The 22,096-nt window shown below is 40.2% G+C and overlaps 1 protein-coding gene across 2 annotated transcripts in view; it reads right to left on the bottom strand.

Annotated features, from left to right (window-relative positions):
* Positions 1-22,096, bottom strand: part of khdrbs3 (KH domain containing, RNA binding, signal transduction associated 3) — a 116,031-nt gene that overhangs the window by 20,247 nt on the left and 73,688 nt on the right. For both annotated transcript variants that reach the window (XM_051065394.1, XM_018701228.2), the window contains exons 3-6: positions 21,704-21,820; positions 14,028-14,174; positions 12,957-13,096; positions 7,089-7,269 (exon numbers count right to left, since the gene is read on the bottom strand). In XM_051065394.1, the coding sequence (XP_050921351.1) occupies positions 7,089-7,269; positions 12,957-13,096; positions 14,028-14,174; positions 21,704-21,820 (585 nt within the window). The remainder of the gene's footprint in view (positions 1-7,088; positions 7,270-12,956; positions 13,097-14,027; positions 14,175-21,703; positions 21,821-22,096) is intronic.

A 22,096-nucleotide genomic window follows, 5' to 3' on the forward strand; every position in this document is an offset into this window, starting at 1 on the left:
TATGGTCCAGCAGGAATATATATGGAAAGTAAACTTGTGAATGTCAGAATTTAACATCATGTCTGGGAACTACACTTCTTGGCTGCAGATTTAAATGATCTGATGTGAAAAACATTCATCAGGCAATCAGAAAAAAACAGACATCTTATTGCCTTAAGGGCTGAGTTTTCAATGGTTAATGACACAGAGCAGCAGTTATCATGAAATGCTGGCGGCAGCGTACTGAAAAGGTGTGGTTAATTAAAAATAATGAGCTGCGTGGGTTGTACCAGCCATATAAGTGACTGATATTATGAACTTTTATCACAGTTTAATACAATGTTATTTCAGATCAGTGGCATAAGTTTAAGTTCACTTCTGAAACTCAGCAGAGATTTTAAAGCCAAGGAAATATCTCTCCCGCACCTCCAAATGTTCACTTTGATTTGTTTCTAAATTGGCTTGATGAATTCCATTTCCCTATGCATAAGAAATGATACATTCATTATTATATTACTGTGCTATGAATGTAGCAGGGGATACAACACAGCAGGCTGCAATTAAAATGTATTTTCCTCATCATCAGTAACTTATAGCCTTAGTTCTCAACTATCAATTATTCATGCTGTTATCATCATTCAGCAACGTAAAGATAAGTAATTGCAACATAATTAATTTTTCAATTACTTTGACTTTGCTAGTTCAGACTGAGATAACAGTGATAGGGGGAATGTTATATATATATATACATATATATATATATATAACACATGTTATATTGTAATATTTTTATAATATTCCAGTAAACATGTAAAAGTTTCCATCAGTTACTTTGCCTTGACATGCTTCTAATTAATGTAATGAACAATTATTATTATTATGATATCAAAAAACATCTCTTGTAATGTTCTCAGTCATTCAGTATTGAATTTACAGCCTGTGATTAGTGTTAATCTTTTTGTGTTCTTCATAAATGGAATAAGCCATATATTTAAGAGAGAGAGTGTTTGATTCTAAAAATGACAGCATTTACACAAGGCTTTTATCTATATTAGTGCTTTACAATTTGCCTCTCATTCACCCATTCACACACACAATCACATACTGACAGCTGAAGGCTACTATACAAGGCACTGGGCTAAGCATCAGGAGCAGTTGGGGTTCAGTGTATTGCTCATGGACAGTTGACACAGACATGTGTCCACAGAATATTAGGACCAATTTTGCCAATTTGTTCTTTGAGGAAAATTTAATGTTCAGCATTACATGATTTTATGTAAAGACAACATGACATCAGTGGTTAATTTTGATCATTACCAGTCTTATATCAAAAGGCCTACTGGAAGCCCCTATGGGCTGAAATTATGCCTCATTACACACCATGGTACAGTTGGATGACATGGACAACATGATGATGCTGCCAAAAAGAAAAGAAAGACCACAGGGTCACTAAAATTAAAAGTCTTAACCCCATCTGGAGCATGAATTCCATGGCAATCTGCCAACACTTGAAGAATAGCCAAAATGCTATGGGTTCATCCTCTGGCAAGCATGAATGTGCTCAGTAATTTTGTGATAATCAGCTATTTCTTGTGAGCAATTGGAAATTCTTCCATGAATGTAGGGCTTGAGGAAAGTTAGGGTGGTTGGTAAAACATTAGTATTCATCCTCTGGAGACCATGAATATCTAATTTCTTTTGTTAGATTTCGAGATAGCCTGTTATAGGTCTAAATGAAAAAATATGAAAAGGTTTGCTTTCTTGAATCCAGGTCTCTCAAGGTCTCTATTTATCTGGATCTCCTTTGACTGACATTAATATTTGTCTAATTGATGTTCTAGAAATACATCTGTACACAGTGACACAGACTGACTGATATTTCCACTGTTGTGAGCCACTAACAAAAAACACAACATGCATATATCGTCTAAGAAGTCATTCTACCTTATCCCTTCATTTCACTGCAAACCAGCCTATTGTTTCTTCTCATCAGTGCTTTGTGTGTCGTAACACAGCAGATGCAGGACATATACATGGTTAGCTGAGAAGGTACTACACACCCTGATTAGTTTTCAGCACAAGCCATGTGCCATTAGCGTTAACCAAGTCCTCCTCTCGTCTCGATGGCGACTCTATCTAGGTGCTGTCCACTCACATTGGACAACACTGCCTGGTATTAAGGACCACATTAAACTTTAACAATGGCATGTTATTGCCATTTATTAGAGCAGCTACTCTATAATTGAGTTACAAGCAAGCTGAGAGGAGAAACATGCTTGGCTTATAAATCATGTTGGCACATTTAAAATGATTCTTTTCTTCGGGTGTCTGACATGTGAGTGAGGCTATTATAATATCTCCTGTCTTCGTATGGATATATGATTTACCAGGAATATCTTGGAGAGCACCATAGCGCAACAGCACTGCAACAGTGCTGTGTTTCCAACACTAAAAAGGATTAGTGTGACAGTGAGAGGTTGGTGGTGGTGGTGGTGGTGGGGGGGGGGGGGGGGGCAAAGACAGAGGGGAGAGAGAGCAGCCCCTAAGTGAGTCTTTCATTTGTATGCCAGTGGATGGCTGAGAGGCGTGTTGTTAAAAGATAAGGACTGGCCTCAGAGGCCACTGAAGACTAACAGAGGGCCTGGCACTGCATGTTACAACAGCGGTATCACAGCCGCTCCACTGTGCTCTACAATACCACTGTAACAGATAGGATGCCACTGACACCCAGAGCAGGCTATTCAGGCACTGGATTTGTTCCCTGCGCACTGTACTAAATCCAAATGAGTTCAACAATACACTGTCCTCACATTATGAACTTTGAGGAGAACTGCACATGCTGCATGGGCTGTGCTAAAACCAGAAAGGTGTCACATATGCAAACAACAAAGCAAGGAAATTAAGCAAATCAAAAGAAGAAGAAAAGCCTTGTTCTTCCCAGACGACTAAATTACGATACCATCTGTTCAAAGAGGAATGTCTCGCCTCCATACAGCTGTGCCACACACTGCTCTTAACTTCTCAACCATAAAAGCTAAATAACACTCCATGATATTGCTCTAAAGAAAGCAAATAATACAGCACTTGAAACTCTTGGTCATCTGTCTTGGTCTAAAATTTCTCAAAGTAGCTATGTGTCATTTATTCAGCTTTTCCTGCCAGCATATTTCAGAAAGCTGAACAGGCTGGAATTTGCTGAAGCTTTTCCGCTGCAGGGGTAAAAATACTACTCACACTATCAGATTGAGGATGCCAAAAAGTTGGCCCCATGCATCAAGTTGAAGTATCACTACTGTGTTACGCTTGACAAATCTCTTTGCTTTCCTCTTTGATATTTTACCACCTTTGGTTTTGATCTAAGCCAAGTTTTAAATAAAGTCTATTTTCACCTGCCAGGTATTATTTTAGGAATTTGTGTCATTTATGAATTAACCCTGAAGAAACACGTCTGCACTGGAGAATGAAATTCGATATCACTACATCTGATGCAACTGTACTTGACTGTATCTGCTTCTACTGCGCAAAGTCATGGAGGGTGGAGCCTATCCATGCTGTACTTGAGCAAAAGGCAGGGTACACCGTGGACAGGTTGTCAGTCTATTACAGGGCTACAGACACAACCACTGACACTCAGAATTAACACCAGCACTTAATTTAGATTTACCCATCCTGTAGACTGTGGCAAGAAACTGGTCCACCAGAAGGAAACCCATTCAGTACTGAGCGACAATGAACACAAAGAACAGTTGCGGTTGATGGCAGTGCTGGACAAAAAGTTCACCCTGCTATTGCCATTAAATGAAGAGTCAGGGGATCTCTGAATTTAGTGGGATTCATCCTCTGGGCACCTTGAGTGCCTATACCAAATTTCATGCTGATCCATTCCATAATCATTGAGATATTTCAGTCTGGACCAAGGAGTGGAGTGACCTAGACTCACACACACTGCGATCCATACAGTCATGCTGCTAGCATGGCTAATAAAACAATTTGTGCTACAAAAACAAATTACAGCTGTGTTTACGAGACATTAATAGGAAATTACTGAAATGTCTAATGTATAGAGGAAATTATAGATGATTCACATTGCCAAGAGATAAAAGCTAATTTAATTTTCCCAGCAATTATTACAAATCACAGGTTTTTTGTCCCGTGTGCACAGGTTTCAATCTTATCTTCATGACTGGTCTTGTCTGCCACACCAGTTGGATGCAGCCTCTTTATTACTGTATCTGAATTATTTTCCTAACCATTACACCCAATTTAGATTAAAACGCTTACAAGGACGGTTCCATAGAGAACACAATTCAATTAACAATGCTTGGCTCTCGACAGAGCTGGACATGCGGAGAAGTGCCTGAGGGGGATGATTTTTTTTTATTGCTGCAACAGTCAGAGAGGACCCACAGTGTTCAAAATGGATTATTGTATCTGGAGGATATAACATAAATAATGCCAACCCACGTGCATTGCACATTTCTTGGTCTTCAACACCCAAAGGAATTAAGCTTTTGTGTATAAAGAAAGAAACAGTTACACGAACGTATAGCTCTAGATGTAGCATGAAAGTGAAGTTCTGCTACTTTGACTGGCCTCCTCAGTTTCCATAATGGCAATGTTCAAAGTGAACAAAAAGATGACATGCTTCCTCATTTCTATCATGTTTAATTCTTCTCCAATGGGATTAGCAGCAGGTAAGACACAGATCTCAAAGCGCCTAATGAATTACATGAAATGAGATTTGGCTGCAATCATAGTAACCATTCAAGACTGATGGGGCTGCCAAGAAAGGATCATGGGATAATAACATTTCTGTGATTTTGTTTAGAAACAATTGCATTCAGAGTAATTTGATACTGATACTTCTAGAACAAACAGAAGCTTTAGCAGAGGTGGATTATGAAAGCCAAAAACCATCCAGACAGAGATATTGTACATCCATACATCATCATGACAAAATCACCAGGATGTAACCCAGGTCTGATGCCTTTTGTCTGAACAAGAGAAGAAGAAGAAAACGCCTCCAGCAGAACAAATGTTTTGGCCCGTGGCGACGCTGCGCAGCAAAAAGAGAACAGTGGGAACATGCATATGAGTGAATGCTAAGCAGTGATAAATGAAGGAAACAAATGTGAACAAGAAACATCTCTTTGTCATTTCATTGATGAATACAAGCGCCTATTTGTCAGCACCCGATGGAGAACACTTGTCCTAGGGATGGTGATATATTCAGATAATACAGAGCAACTCATTCAGCCTCTAATTTGCAGCGATGTGGTTAGATTTATCATCTGGCAGATGCTGGGGATCTTTTTTTTTCTCACTCAGATACACAGGTGCAGGTCTCGGGGGATGCAGTTTACAACTGCGACAATGATGGGAAACAGCTGGTCCAGGAGTCATTCTCTACGACCTCCACACATTTGAATTGCAACCTCTGAATAAACCTGTCAGATGTGGTTAGGTATGGGCTGCTGGGGCAATTTTCCAACGCGGGCCACCTCCTCTCTCCTTCTATCTGCTAAATATGCGATGTTGATGCTGGAGTCCCTGGGGAACTTGCCTTGACAGTGCGGCAGGAGACTCTCTTGGCTAATGCACAAAGACTCTGACTCTAAGCCTAATATATTCATCTCTGGCAGCTGTTGATATTACAGCCAGGTTCCCATAAGACTGTGTAGGTAAGCTACAAGACTGGATCACAATAATAGCTACAATAACAAATTCACCCCAAATTCACCCTGTTAATGCCAACTCTTCAGGTATGCAGACAAAAAGCTAAATATGACAGGCTGTTCACTGTCACATGCATGTTTGTACTCAACACATACATGCTGGTATTTGAGTATCCATGCATGTATTGTGCTGAAATTGGCATTTCATAGTGCTATGTAGTCAAATAGGAGGTTTTGGATGTCTGTGCCAGCATTTTGAGTTATTTGTCTGTAATATTTCAGCATCCACAGAATCCACTTTATCAATGGAGATAAATGGAATTTGATTTGTGATTCTACAAACATTGCCCCTGTTACTGTGGATAATCCAAAAACCTTGCTGTAATGGTTTTTTATTGAAACTATTTTCTTTCAAATAAATAGTCTTTATTATCCAGAGCAGCTGAGTGAACACAAAAAAAATAATATTGACTGATCTTACTTGTATTTGGGGAATAATTACAGCATAATTTTTGGGGGGATGTAGCTATTAGCAGCTCATGTTTGCAGTGTACCCATGGACAAATGTCACTGGGTTACTTTAAAACTTAAAAACATGTTGATACTCAGGAAAGTTTGCAGATATAAGGAACGCTTCTTTCCTTTCTTTTTCAGATATAATAATATCCTCGGAACTCACAATGAAACTAAAAATGTGCATCGTGCATGTGTTCACATTTGACTGAGTTTGGCAGAGGTTGCAGACAAATCAGCAACTGAACTACAATAAGTGACTCCCGGTTGTTTTTAGAACACCAGAACGCGTCCGACCCTTTCAGCTCACACCATGTCTTCCCGCTTGAAATCCTCTAATCCAGAGCAACTGGGACATTGTCAGTGGAAAAAAAAAGAATTTGATGTTGATTTTTTTTCAGTGTCATTTACAACAAAACAATCATTTGGGGTGGAGGCAGAAAACTCCCAGACAACTCAAAACCTGGACAAACAAAACTTAAACTGTCTGTTCCCAGATGCAACAAGAGGTAAATGTTTAAGCCAAACAAAATCTGCAAGAATTCATTGGCTCCATCACAACAACCCTGTTGCCAGACAAGACCACTGAGTCGCAATATTTATTAAATTTTGCACAACCTGCTTTCTACAGTATCTGCACATGGCAGCTGTAAAAGGTTAGGGAAATGCCGTGATTAAGGCAAAAAATATGGTTAAGTTATGGTTAGGTTTAGGCAACTGAAGCACTTGGTCTTGCTGTTAGTCATTGGTGGATGGCTACATTCTTTCCTGTGCCACCTTAATTGGATGTAATCAACCTCAGACTTACATGCATTGTTTACTCTTAATAGTACATTTAAATGCTTCAGACTTTAAAGAGGCATTGCACCAATTTGACAGTTCACTCATCAAATGGAGCCTACAGAGATGTACAATACTCACATATTCGCCGTATGTGTCCTGGACTATAGGTGGAGCCGGTCGGTACCCAGCGGCTGGCGGGGCGCCTCTGGCTCTCTGCACCCCCCTCCCTCTGGAGGATGGAGCCCGGCTGGGCGGGGCTCCTCTGGGCGCTGCTCCTCGGGGCACTGCTGCATGCAGGGGAGGAACTCCACCTCGACTCCTAACACACAAGACACAAACATCCAGCCCAGGTTTAGATGGAAGAGCAGAAAGTCTTACACATTCTTTTTTATTTCTATCTTATTCTGTTAATAATTGGAGAGAGAAACAGGCATGTATACATAGTTTGGATGCATCAGATAACATACAGTATATTCTCTTTCTACATGCTCATATGATAAAGCATTGAGAGATGCTGTTACAAGGATACTATTATATATCTTCAATATGAGGTGTCCACTTCCACATCTCTATGATGAGGTGCTGTAATTTATTATGTTTGGAGTCGAGCTGCCTTGTCTGCTTCTATTCCAGTAAGTGATTTCCTACATCAGAATGACTTGACGATGAATTTGATACATTCAGCATCGGGTTATATGTGTAGGTGGAGAGAGAGGAACAGCGAGGATGGAGGGCAAGTTCTTCCAGTCAAGAAAAAAGTGAGTCACATCCATAACTCAAAACACAGCACGTCTTGTGGCTGAATTGCTTTTCCTGTCTATTAAAGAAAATGTAGATGAAAAAAATTGTGTTCCTGCCTGTTCGCTGATGGATGTTACCTTGTGTGTTGGTTGATTTTTGAAATAAGCCCTTGCATTTGGACTCAGAGGAAGAGGCATAAAAATAGACTTTTGAAACAATTCAAAACTGTTTTATTGTAGTAATTACCATTTCTGGCTTTACCTTTAATATTTAGGTAAACAGACACATCTCTCTCTGTAGAGAAATAGCTACTGTGAGATACTGATCTCTACAGTCATCTAGATGAATTAACACAGAACCCAGAGTCAAACCTGCTCTGTAATCAAGATGGAAGCAAAGTCAAGCTGCTCTGTTGGAAATCAAAGGCAGTCTGACCTTGTGGTTTGGCAAAATGTTGTTGGGGCTTTTTACACCAACTGAGCTTTCTTTTAAAAGCAGTTAACTGATCTGAAGCACCAGCAGAAAACCACCAAGGTTGCTCTCCAGGTCATTTTCTTTCTTTCTGTGCTTTCCATTTCAGCTGTGCTGCATACTGCAACATCACAGATTTGGGGCAGAAGGACAAAAAAAGAAAGAAAGAAAGAAATCTCTAATTTTTTGACTATAACGAGGACAGTGGTGGATGTTTACTTGATAGGAATTGAACCACCCTCAAGCGGAGAACAAAAAAAAAAAAAAAAAAACTAGCTGAGTACTGAGAGTCGATTCTCCTTTATGAGCTGGACTTCTCTTACAGCAACAGCTCCAGTCAAAGTCAAAGCAAAGAGGAATATGTGTCAGCTGCAAAGTCTCCATCCTGAGCAGTGGTTCTGATCAAAATCAAACACATGTGAGTGTGAATATGTGGAAAAACTGCATGCGACTTCCTGTGTAGGAGCCTGTGGGACCATCTTATCACACTCAAATTAGGCATGGTAAATGCTAATTACAGTGTAATTTTAAACACAGCCAATTATATTCTGACTTAGAGCAATACAAACACCCCATCTCAGTGACCTTGTTTATCTCAAAATCTGATGAAAGAAGTGTGTTTTCCTTTATAAATACAAAGAATAAACAAACAGCGCTTTGTGTTTTTGCTCTTTTAAAGCACATCGTCGACGCACAGAGTGTTAAAGTCTTCTAATGGCCACAAGTAGTTTTATTTGTAGTCTTGTGAGGTCTCAGAGGAGCCGGAATTAGTGCGGTTTCACAGGGATAGTAGAGAGGCAAGCATCTACTGGAGATCATTTGCATATAAAGGATTTTATGCAAATTTGGTTTAGTTTTGCTAATGTTTATAGACACCAGTCAATAATAGATGCTATTAACTGTTGGTGTTGTTTTCCTGTTAAGGGTTCTTGATCCCTTATTAGGACCCGGTCAACAACATGACCACTGAACACCACCACTCTGATTCTAGACTGAGTCCTAATGCTGCCGATGGAAGGGAAGACGTCATTTCTCATGAGCCTTGTGGCTTTAAATATGAGTAGGAAGTATGGGACATTTGTGACAGGTGCAGTATCTCCTGCTTGGTAAAAAGAAACACAGAGGCGTTAAAATTATGCCCAATAGGCTATAAACAACCTGTAATAAGTGTAGATAAAACATTGACAATAATCCCCTACTTTTGATACAGGGTATGGTCAGCATTATTTCAGCAACAGCCAGTCAGTTGAGTAAACAAATGATCCCTCCTGATACAGTGGTTTTCACTGAACTATGCAGCATGTAATCCAGCATTACTATATTACTATTATTGTATTAATAAGAACCTCACTGTTTACCGTGCACTTCCCTACAGCCACGTCAGAGCTGTATTAAGATACTGCTGATGCAAACCCAGATTCCTGCCGCTGCTGCTTCACATTAAAAGCACTCAGCTGGAAAAACCCTTTTATTGTGAGGCAGTCATGGAAAATGCAATGGATTTGTCACTGAGGTTTGCACTGAAAGCGAAGACAAAACACTTATTTGTCAACAGTAGATATGTTTCAAATATTCCTGGGAGTAAAGGCAAAGTAAGGGAGGAACAGCCGCAGGGAGCTGTTAGAAGAGGGGGTCACACACCTCCAACTCCTCAGCAACATAACCAACTCCTTTACTGTGCCCTGCTCTTGTGGTGAAAACTACTGGCACTGTGTGCAGAGAGAGATCATTCCAGTGGTTGCTCATGGAATGATGGAAAAGGCCAAGTATTGACAGGTATATCTATTAAAACAGCATGAGTCTGCTCAGCTACATCTGTTGTATTAAACTGCAACTTCAAAAACTGTCACCATATCAACCAGGACTGAAATCTTAAGGATTAAAACTATAAAGAGGAGATAAATGGTCTCAGATTACTGGCCTAGTGTGGCCTGCAAGGCAACTTCGTGAGGCCCCCCCACATGTTTAGGATTTACTGTTAAGTCCGGCCCATAAATTCAGTTTTCCTTGCTTGTTTTATTTACAATGAGGGTTTCATTCTCACTGCTGGTGTGCTGTGACCTACAGCACATTTACCATGGCACACCTGACGACAGATATCCTGATCCTAAATCTAAAGACAGGGTGACCAATAGGACACACAGTTTCAAGAGAGGACAATTGATTACTTCACAGAGTTGAAGTTAATGTTGCTGGTCTAATCTATAAGGAGAGCTACTGTTTTTTATACAACCCTTGACATGACTAAACACGCACATCAGTATAACAGGTATGATGAATAGAAGGGGAGGATGAGTTGCTCACTGTCAGGATGTTTATAGCTGAAATTTATTGCTCAGTAAATCTGGATTTTTTTTCTTTTTTCACCAAGTGTTCAAGCAGGCGTCTCGAGGAGACAGCACTCCGACCTGCAGCCTCCAGGTCAACCTTAGTCTGGTCTGTTTATATGTAAGTTAACTTGCTAACAAAACCACTACGAAGACATAACGCATGGATGAAAACAGACTAAACATAACAGAAAGGTCAAGTCAACTATAGGTTGTTCAATGAAGTAAAAGGAAAAAATTCAGGACAATCAGGAAGGAGTAAAATATATGAATGGAGAGAAGCCAAGAGGTGTAGCTGGGAAGGAGTGATCAATGAAAGAAAGAAAAGGGGAAAAATGAGTGAAATAGTCTTCCTAATTGAACTGTCACTAACCTATCTGACAGCTCAGTCCAGGGAAAGCTGGACTCACTGACATTACAAGTTTTACCTTTGGTGCATAGAAAACAGCCACCTAAGTTCATTAAATAACCAGCCATTTGCAAAGTTGCACAGTGCAACTTTAAAAAGAGATAACAGCAGCGCTTTGGTTTGTAGTTTTATGCCAATCATCTATGGTTTCTCCTTGTCTTTGTAATTCCTGCTGAAGTCTGCACACAGTCAGCATAGTTAGAAATATCAGGGCTCATTTTTCTGCGTTCAGAAAAAGCTGTTTTGCTGCCATTCATTCTTGTAGAATATGAGAAACAACTTCTACACAGAGAGAGAAGAGAGAGAGAGAGAGAGAGATAACTCATCACATTAAACAGGAAGTCTTTGTCTGGTTTGTTTGAAGTTGTATTTCAGTGCTGTGTCCTGTATCACTTTGTACTGGTACATTATGATACACTGTGCTTGCTGTCAGTCAGCTTGCTGTCTAACACCAATAAGTCTTGAATAAGAGAAGAGGTCGTTTGCCTGTGACTTCCAAAAAGGCCCGTTTGACTGTTACAAAAGCAGTTCATAAGAGTGTCAATCAAGGTTTTGTTATGCAGTATACATTTGATTCAGTTGGTTCTGGTTTCACATTGCAAAGACATATCTACGTCCTTTTGTCATCACTTGCATGTGCTGCATCTGCCCATACTTGACACTGATTGGTTTATAGACAGGCGTGCATCTCACATCCTCTCCCTCATCCTTTCATCTCCTCCTCTCCCCATGTTCTGCCACGGCTCATTTTTACCTACTACCCCTCCAGTTATTTTACTCCCTCTATTGTGTCATGGGCAGTGAACCTTCCTCAGCTTCCTGTAATTGGTCTGAAAGTCTGAACCATCCAAAAAAAAAAAAAAAAATACTGTTTTCACACTGCAAACAAACCAAACAATGGTTCAGTTTGATCTGGACTGAGACCACCTCTTTCGGTTGGACAAAATTTTGGTCCTTTGTTTCCAGACCGTGGTCCAATCCAAGGCACCATTAACACCTGCTATTTTGGTTCGGGCCAAACTGAAAAGTAAGAAGGCCCGGGCCAAACAAGGTAGGTGTGGAAAGGGAAATAGAGCAATAATTATTAATGACCACAAGTCGTTATTTTGTACTAAACGAACAGAGGCAGAATGTGTTATAAAATCCTACATGATGCAACGGCACTGCTCTGTTTTAATATCGACATTAGTTTGATGCATCCGACTGCATTTACCTCAGCATTTGAAACATCTGCTGTTTCAACACCATCTCCCCCTCCACCTGCTGCACTCTGGGCTGACAGACCTGCTGCCCTGAACATCCCTCCACCTCTCTCCCAGTGATGGTTTATGTATACTTTGTGCATCTTTTTTAATCTCTTTTTCATTCATCTCAACTTGTCATATGGAGTTTAACTTGTAGAGTTTAGATCAGACCGTTATCATGGTTCCTTTTTCTAAACTTGGCCAACTCACAGCCGTCTCGTTCCATAGGCTGACCTGTGCCTATGAGCTCTCATTCACTCGCAGCTCACTCCTGCACGGCAGTCCCAGGATCAGTTCTGTGCAATGAGCTGTTGCCTTAGTAAATCAAGAGCTAATACACACACATTGCAACCACTGCCAACATTTGGAGCTAACACATTTAGTAAATCTGGCCCAAATTGTTTAGTCATTTGAACAAACAAACCAGTCTCATTGACACATACGGAGAAAAAATGGTAGCCTCTATCAAGAAATAAGAGCTAAAAAACATAGTAATCTTTAATGTGACATGCATGTCTTGTGTTATAAAAACAACACAAGGAAGAATATATGACTTGTATTATTGTTGCAGACACAGGCAATCGTAAATGTGCTCTAACTCTAAATGACGCCATTAACTCTGGAAATGCAACAGGACACTGTACACATCCATTTAGAGAAAAAAAAAGCACTGCCTTCCCAGTAGCTCCTTAACTGTAAATAATACCCAGTCCCCAGCTGAACCAAAGTGTACATGAACACAACAACTTGCATACACACAAATACATTCACACACACACACACACACACACACACACACTTGCAGGCACATTACCTGGGAGGCCCTGGAACAGGTGTCCCTCTTCCACGGGCGGCTGACTTGCCCCTCACCGATGGCACCTTGGCATCCTCCGAGCCGCCGTTCAGGTATGTGAGCTCCTGCAGCTGGGCCTGTCTGATCTCATCATTGTAGTCCTGCACACAGAGAGGCAGTGTGTTCACACACACACACACACACACACACACAGACAGCAATAGACTTGCTTTCAATTACTCTGTATTAAATTACGTCCTTTATCTCCAGGGCTACAGCCCCGGGAATATCTAATTAATGTACTTTACAGTACTGCCGTGACCGCTGTTCCTGAGGCAACTAAACATTTCAGATCTCCCGCTGATAAATCCTCGGGACCCCATTTGCCTTTATCTTCTCACACAGTTGTTTTCTGCCACTAAATTAAAACACATAATTAACATGGAAATAGGTCTTTAATCATAGAACTATTGATATGATTGTCATGTGTCGGCTTTATCAATAAATATGTTTTATGGCGACAGTGAGATGGGGAGGAGGGTGGGGGTGGGGTATAATTAATGATGAGATGTAAATCATCATAGCTCTGAGCGTTGGAGAGATCATCCATAATGAATGGAGGAAGAGTAAATAAGCTCCACGCTGCTGCCAGGGAGGGTTTGGCTGATGTGGAGACACCCCACCCCACCCCTCTCCCCACGCTCTTTTATTCCTGTTATACCCACGACTACCCACCTTAGCATCACACACACAGATGCTTTCCACACACACACACACACACACACACACACCACACACACACACACACACACAGGCACTCACTCCAACAGCCCTGACAGAATTACAGTGCAAGTTACAGACAGAGAGCAGGAGTGAAAGAGTGGGGTTGTCTCCACTGTTACTCACTGGCTTCACTGTGGACAGGCTGCGAATGAGTTGGCCGGGGCCAAAGAGCAGCTGCGAGGAGATTCAGGGGGGAGGAGAAAGGAAACGACGGAGAAAGTCTGTCTATGTGTCTCTGTGTGTGTGTGTGTGTGTGTGTGTGTGTGTGTGTGTGTGTGAGAGAGAGAGGAGTGAGAGAGGAGAACATACTGGTATGAGAAACTTCTTGATCTCCTCCAGAGCGTGACCCATCCTGGCGTAGGCCTCAGCTGGCGGCGCGAACACCTCTATGAGGACATGCAAGTCTTCGTTCAGGTGGTTATATTTGGCCTCGCCACTCTGCCGTAACTCTTCTTCCTGATGGAACAAAAAAAAAAAAAAGAAGTTTGGTATCATATGTCCTCTGTCTAAGGATTGAGTGTGAGTTAGCTGTCACAGGCAAGAACATTTATCTTATTTTTTATTTTTTTATTTTTGTATTTCAGCAAGGATTTACTGCGGAGACTTTTTTTCCCTCCATAATGGTTACATAATGAGGTTTGATGCTTCGGTGCCGCGGAGTTACAAACAGACAAGCAGAAAATATTTATGTGGGTTGTTGTAAACTTATATTTCTGCAAACAGGCAATCCTTGCAATCCTTTCAACTGCTAGCTGTCACATTTAACCATCGCTTTTGTCCTCACACAGCTGCCTGCTCTCATAACAAATGTACAGATGAAGTACAGTACATGCTCTCGTACACTTCATCATTATATCGGCTCTCCATGTCACATTTTTCATTTGTGATGACTGCGGTATCATCAAAACAAGTTCAGCAACTCTGGGAAGGAAGAATATGTATTTTATAGGCTGAAATATTGCCTTATGTTATGGAAATGAGTAATAATTCAGAAAAAATATTAATGTGGACAAAGTAATAGTAGTTTTATATTTCACTTTCACTTAGTTTGGATAAAGAGTGCTTGTCAAGAACATTACTGGAGTGTTAAGAGCAGTAAAACGTTGAGGGACCACCTAAATAATATGGTGGTCAATTATCTCTTTCTGAGTTTTGGCATCAAAATCAATAAGTCCAGCTAATGACAAATCCCATTTGTCATCTACAACAGTGTAAGATCATTAAGTTAATAACAGCCTGCCATCCAGTCAATTTCATCAACAGATAATTAAAAAAAAACAGATCAGAACACACTGTTAGACTGACCGGTGCTCTGTGGGATATGAAGAGGTGAAACACCAGCAATGAATGTTACACTTTAGGACTATGACATGAGTGATTTGCCTTGCCACCTATGTAAAAAGGCAGATTGAATTTTTGGTGAGGTTTACTATGTTCACCATCTTAGTTTAGCATGTTAACTATAAAACATTAGCCCACAAGAGGTACAGCTGAGGCTAATGGGAAAGTCATTGGTTTTTCAGGTATTTGGCCATAAAATAAAAAATTGAACACATTAAATTTTGACTTTCAGGAATATTAAAGTAATAATTTCTTCTTTGGCAAAAAAGAATGTCTGTACCAAATGTCATGGCAATCCATTAAATAGTTTTTAGGGCTGGGCTATAAAATGATCACGATAATTATTACAACGTGAAATTATTTATAAAATTTGTTATGCTGTGCATAACTGCAGTTGTTAGGACACAGATCTCCTTAATGATGTCCATATGTTCAAATACTCTCATTATTAATACATCAATCCAACCATCTGTATGGTGGAGTATCATAAAGCACTTTGCTTCTGCAAGATGTCAATCAGCTTGTCAGGTCAGACATGTTGTGGCTGGCGCTGCCCATATAGTCTGTTCAGAAAACAACTGCCGCACCAGATTTTGATTTCACATGACATCATTATTTTCATGCATTAAACCCAACATCATGAACCCAATCATAAGTCACTTGACAAGCTGGAGCACAAAGCATATCTTTGCTGGAGTCCCAACACCAATTCAGCCACCTGTTACCACCACAGAGAGCATCAACGCATGGCAAGTTACACATTTTAGCTATGAGCAGGTGTAATAGGACCTGCAGGGCTGTTGTTAAGTTCTACTCAAGCCACTGAAAGTGGAACAGACGTAACTGGCTCCTCTCACCTCTGCCTGCAGAAGCACAGTTCATTTTGATTGCAGAAGTATACCATGTAAACAGTGAGGGGCCTGCAAAGGCCATTCAGGCCCGACAGAAGCAGGCCAGTATAATGTTATTGATGGCGAGAAATAGGACAGCAAAAACCCCAAATGTCTCCAACCACATTACACAAAGGAAACAACAGGTTTGGCGTCCCAGTTTCTCCTTTTCAACAAAAAAAAAAAAAGTCTTCTCCGGGGCCTTTCCAATGGCAGCAACTTCCTCTCCCCCTTCTCCCCTTCTCCCTCTCTAGCACCAAGCAAGCCAGTGTCTCTGATGTCACCTAATTATAAATAACCTTCTTTTAAGAGTGCCTGTGGTATGTTAATGATATGTTAATTTCCCCCATAAATCTGTGCTTTATGAGCAGAGGGCTCCTTTGCACATAGCACCAGCGCTGACGGTGTCGAGCGGGGAGTGTAAGCAGGGTGTTGTAAAGAGACGACTGCTTGCAGATCTGTCTCTCCTTTTCCCTTTCATGTGCTTTGGTGTATTTGCATGAAAAAACAAACAAATTAAAAAAAAGAAATGAAAAACAATCATTATCTTGTGCTTTTACTCATCAGCCAAAAAAAAAGAAGAAATGATTAATAAAAAACGATCCAGTCTAATGTTAGCATATGTCAACTGAGGACTTTCCATTTAGAAGATTTCTGTTCTTTTACTCCATCTATACATGTGACCACATCTTTTGCATATGATACAGTAGATATTGGAGCAATTTTCTTACATGGGGGCCCCTCTCCCAGTGCTGATAAGAAGCATCCATGATCCAGCTCAGTGCTATAGCAGCTAAGCAGCCCACGGCAGGAGATTACAGCTGTCTGTTTCTCATATCTATTGGCAACATCTTCCTCCTGTTTACATTTTTTTTCTCAGTAAATCTGCTTATGAAAAGCCGTTCACCCTGGAAACAGAGGGCCACAGCAGTCTGGACGCAGGAGCTCCTGCAGACGGAGCTTAGAGGTAAAGAATAATGTCAAGCTCCGAGCATTCACATTCAAATGAAATATTTAAGGGCAGACGCTGGAAAATGGAGGCAAATTCTATTATTCTGTCTGAAAGACAGTTGACGCATCATATTCTATGCTATACAGCCACCTACTGTGGTGATGAATTGCTCAGCTCTATCAGCTCTGTTCATCTATACTCAAAGTGGCTTAGAAACACAAAGACCAGATTTCCTCTTTAACGTGGTAATAAAAACATATACCTCTATATACCAGCTGTAGCGGCTCTGCCTTCCCTTATATTCAAAGCACTGCATCTCTACCTCCAAGTCCCTCACATGTACTGGCCAATCAGTGCTCTTGACTTTACACAAGATGATCCAGCATTTCCTGTCTTTTCCCCATTGATAATAACACATGATATGATAATGGCACAAAAACTGGAGATTTTAGCTTTTGTTATGACTGCTTAATTGCTCATATCAGGCATTTTTTATTCAATAATCCCCTATGCAGAATGCCTTTCATATTTTTACACATCTAAATTTACTTATGTCATGTTTTATTGAGTAAGATTAAGTTCATTTCTCACTTTTAAGCAAAGCACTTACTCAATCTTACTCAAAGTCCTAGAAGTACATGAGCCTAAGCCTGTGCTGCAGATTCTTAACATTTCAAACACTACAGCATTAACGTGGTTCTACTCAAATCTCTTAATCTCGCTGCCAATGTGTTCTGTACACAAACACAAACATACCATAAAACTGCTATTGTTATTCATATTATTATGTTTTTAATTGTGCACATTTGGTGCTAAATGATCATTGTTTGAGATGATCATTTGCATCTGATCCATCCACTTTGGCCAAGACTGAAATGTCTTAACAGTGAATGGATTGCCATGACATTTGGTGCACACATTCATGGATGGTATTCTAAGAATTTTGTTGATCTTCTGACATTTAATCTAGTTCCATCATTAGGTCAAAAATTAAATTTATCCTTTGGTTTATCACCATACACCAACCTACCAATGGATGGACCAATTATATTTGGGGCGACCTGAGAGCTGAATGGTTAGGGCGCGTACCACAGAGGCTTCAGTGCCCTGAGCAGCTGGTCCCCAGTTCAACCTCCAATCCAGCCGGACCTTTACTGCGTGTCACTCCCCTACTTTCGCTCCCCGTTTCCTATCTATCTTCACTGTCTTATCAATAAAAGCATAAAGCCCCCCCCAAAAAAAAATATAAAAAAAGAGAAACATTATACTTGCTACACATCAGTATATTAGCATTGTCATTGTGAAGATGTTAGCATTTAGCTTAAAGCACGGCTGCGCTGAAGTACAGCATCACAGAGCTCCTGCCACGGTAAACTCTGAAGCTAGTGTTTTGTTTTCCACATCTGTGATTACACAGGCGTCCATGTGACATAAGTTTCGTCATCAGAGGGTGTGTGCAAGGCTCTGTGCGGACATCCGTGCACCCTCCGTGTGGCCACTTCGGTACAAGGACACCAACTGTCCTCCAAGCGGACTAGAGGGAAGTGAAAAAAAAAAAAAAAAAACAGCCATGATGTGCGCAGTTGTGCACTTCCGCAAGGGAGTATAACTGAGGTATTAGAGTTGTTGTAATTCTATGAGAGAGAAAGGGCTTCAGGGAAGAGCAAATTCCCTGGAAGAAAAAGAAAGGGAAAAAAAACAAAATCAGGAGGACCCCCCCCCCCCATCATAGTGGCTGAGTTTGCAAAAGATGAGGGGACAGAGGAATGAAAGAGGATGAAGAAGTAGGCATTGACTGTGATAACACAATAATACAGAAAACAGTCACTGCTTCAGATTAAACTGCTAGCAGCAAAACAGTTCACTGATTAATATGACAATGTCAATAAATGAGACTGTAAGCTTGCAAGTACAATAAAATATGTAATTTGTTGCCCAAATTTTCATCTTCAATAATTCATATTCTTGTTAATATGATTTCAATTATACCATCCCCTTACAATTTATTTGGAAGCTCCACGCACAACTGGGTTTACATTTGGTTAGACGACAGTTCTTAGACATAAAGACCAGTCCTCCAAGACAATAAAGTCATTCCTGCGCAGCAGCTCTCCAAAAGTTAAATAAAGAAAATGTGATTGTTTTGTCTATCAGGAAAATTAAAGAGGGAGTTCAGGTCCCATGGAGCAAAATGGATGAGTTAATCACTGCGCTAACGAGGAGGGGGCGCGGAACAAGGATGCCTTTACATCATCCTGCTCTGACAGCGGCAGGACAACCGAGGTGCCATAACCGCGGATGCAGGAGACTCTGACTCCGACATCTTGGTGCCTTTCAACCTCTCTGCACTCACATTCTTGTCAACACAAGATCAAGGTTCCGCAGCAGCAAATATTTGAGCAATTATCTCCGCTCTTGTGCGTCTTTGCCACATGTAAGAGCTTAAAAGGGAATGTACTGAACATTGTACAGTCTTATCCTCTGACACATCTATTATACTGTATTTTCTGAGGAGCAAGACTACAATTACATTTCCATCTGCTGTCCTCTGCAGGATGAAAACTGTACATTATCTCCACTCCTGTCAGTCAGGTGCAGCCCAGAAGTACAATCCAGTATATATTTTATCAGTATAAATAGAAACCTTGGTTTAAGTGACAAAGCCTTGCTTGGTGTTTCTTTAAAATAAGACAGCTTTGTTTGTACTTGTCTTGAAAAAGCCTTTGGATAAAAGCAGACCTGTCTTTTTGCTCTGCAGTGGCCCAGCTGCCTGACCTACACAAGGAATGTTAAGTGCTGAACACTACAATGACACATGCGGTCCAGCTGCAAACAGAAAGTCAGCAACCATCAGAAGATAAAGTAGTAGTTCTGTAGTAAGGGTGTATCCCTCCTCCCCCTTTAAAAGAGGAAGCGGAGCTGCGCGGAGAAAGCTGTCAGTCATAAATCCCGCAGCGGGTTTTGTGCAGACAGGTGAGGGTTGCCGAGGTCAGCACATTTCCATGACAGATATTTTCTCCGGATGCTCGAGAGGAGTCGACCATCAAAGACTATTGATCACGGTAATCAAAAAGAATGCGCTGTATGATAGTGAAAATCATCGCTGCCAACAAATCACCTCTGACAAACAGAAAGAGAGGAGAGACACAGACGGGCTGAGTGAAGTCGATTTATTCCCAGTTAAAAAGTCAAGTCTACAATCAATTCTGCTGCTAAAGAGACGCTATTAGCGCCATTTATATCCCCTCTCTATGTACCAACATTATCATTGTCATTGAACTGGTTTATGATTGAAATTTCCAGTTATAGATTTTTATAAAGTCCATTCCTCCATTTCTTTTCTTTTGTCAGAGTTCATATGAAAATAAAACCATAAACTCAGATAGTGTTGTCTATGTAGAGTCTGTGCTTGATTTGACTGTGTGTTTTGTTTACTATGAGAGAGGCGCTGGCTTTCAAAGATGTCAGGCGTGTTTGGAAATCCTCAACATCATGCACATCTCCATAAACTTTTGAAATCTGTTTTTCAAGATGAAGCTTGTTTTTCAAACCCGTGTGCCAGTCCATGTGACCCATTAACTGTCAGTCAAACATAGTCTGAATTACTGAGAGTGACTGGCTCACATCCAATTTAATATGAGACAAACAGGGTTTTAGATCATTTTCTTCTCTTTAATATAAAGAAATAAAAATTAAAGCAAGTAAACGAGAAAGTAATTTAAAACTACCATTAACAAAAGTTTTTGTCTAATAATGTAATCAACTACAGTTTATACTAGCAGCAGCTGAGCACAAATTTTAACAACTGAGGCACATTGAGGACAGTTTCAGAAAGTTTAATTAGATCAAATTAGATAGAGAATGTATCTCTATGATAGATAGTTGACTGACAGAAAATTGAAATGAACAATTTTGCTAATCAATAAATATGATTTTAAGAAAAAAAAAAGCTGTGCAATATGGCTAAAAAGGTTATCACGACAAAACTTTTCATACAAGTCAATATCATAATTGGAATGATAAATGACAGATTATTTCTTTTCAGTGTAAAGGCTGATTTCTACCCATGAGCGAAAGTTGTAGAATCCAGATAGTTAACTGTGGTTTTATGGTCACACCCACCAAACAGCAGAACATTTCATAAATCTGAATAAGACGAACAGATAATGATAAATTTAAACCTAACTCCTCTAAAACCTAAGTTGCATATTTCTATTCCTGTGGTGTGACTGGTAGTTCGTGATTCATTTCTGCGCATATTATCTAAGCATGGAAATGAATCATATAATTATATATTTATTGACAATTTGTCATATTTTTATCAAGGAAAAATGTATCATTTTATTCTGCTACAAAATTAATGCTATAGTTTTATCACCTGGCCTTAATCAATAGATAATTGATAATGACAATAACTTTAAATGCAGCCCTAATTCTAACCTTTGTTATGACTAAACTTGAATAGAGAGGCTCAAAATTGATTCTGTTCAAGTGTATTTCATCTGTCATGTCTTGAAAAGCACCTAATTTGGCACATTGAGGAAAACAGGAACAAGAGGACAAAGTCACCCAATGTCAGTGCATTAGTTTGTGAGAAAACTCTAATTTCAGTTGGATTTTCATTGGACCTCCTACATTAAAATTTCTCTTTCTTAACTTTCAAGATAGGTCCAGGCCACCTTGACTTCAAACCATGCAGCAGACTGAGATAAAATGATATGGAGGTAAAAGAGTGAAAGGAGCTAAAAGAGCAGGGGTAAAAAAAAAAAAAAAAAGAAAGAAATAACAGACTGAAGCGTTACCTTTTCTTTGTCTCTCATGGATCCTTTTCCGAGAATTGACATCTTTGTGAGAGTGTCCTCCTGTAGTCTCTTTAACGAGTTCCCGCGTGGCCCGAGGAGTTTGCCGACAAAGTTAAACTGTAAGAGAGAGCAGGAATGCGGATCAGTCAGAATCTGTGTGTTTGAGATAAAGAGCAAAGACATTTCTTATGTCAGTCACACGTGACTCAGCCAGTGACTGAAGCTAATGAAAACTTATCAGCAGTTTTTCTTGTCCATGTCTTGGTAGAGTCAGTGTGGAAACGTTTCCAATTCTTGGTTCACTGTGTCACCTTTTTATTGGTTATGGATATATTCTGCATGATTATCTCTCTGTCCAAAAATCTTAGCATACAGGTAGCATTAAATTCACAA

This window comes from Lates calcarifer, linkage group LG3 (genome assembly GCF_001640805.2).
Source record: "Lates calcarifer isolate ASB-BC8 linkage group LG3, TLL_Latcal_v3, whole genome shotgun sequence".
Lineage (NCBI taxonomy): Eukaryota > Metazoa > Chordata > Actinopteri > Centropomidae > Lates > Lates calcarifer.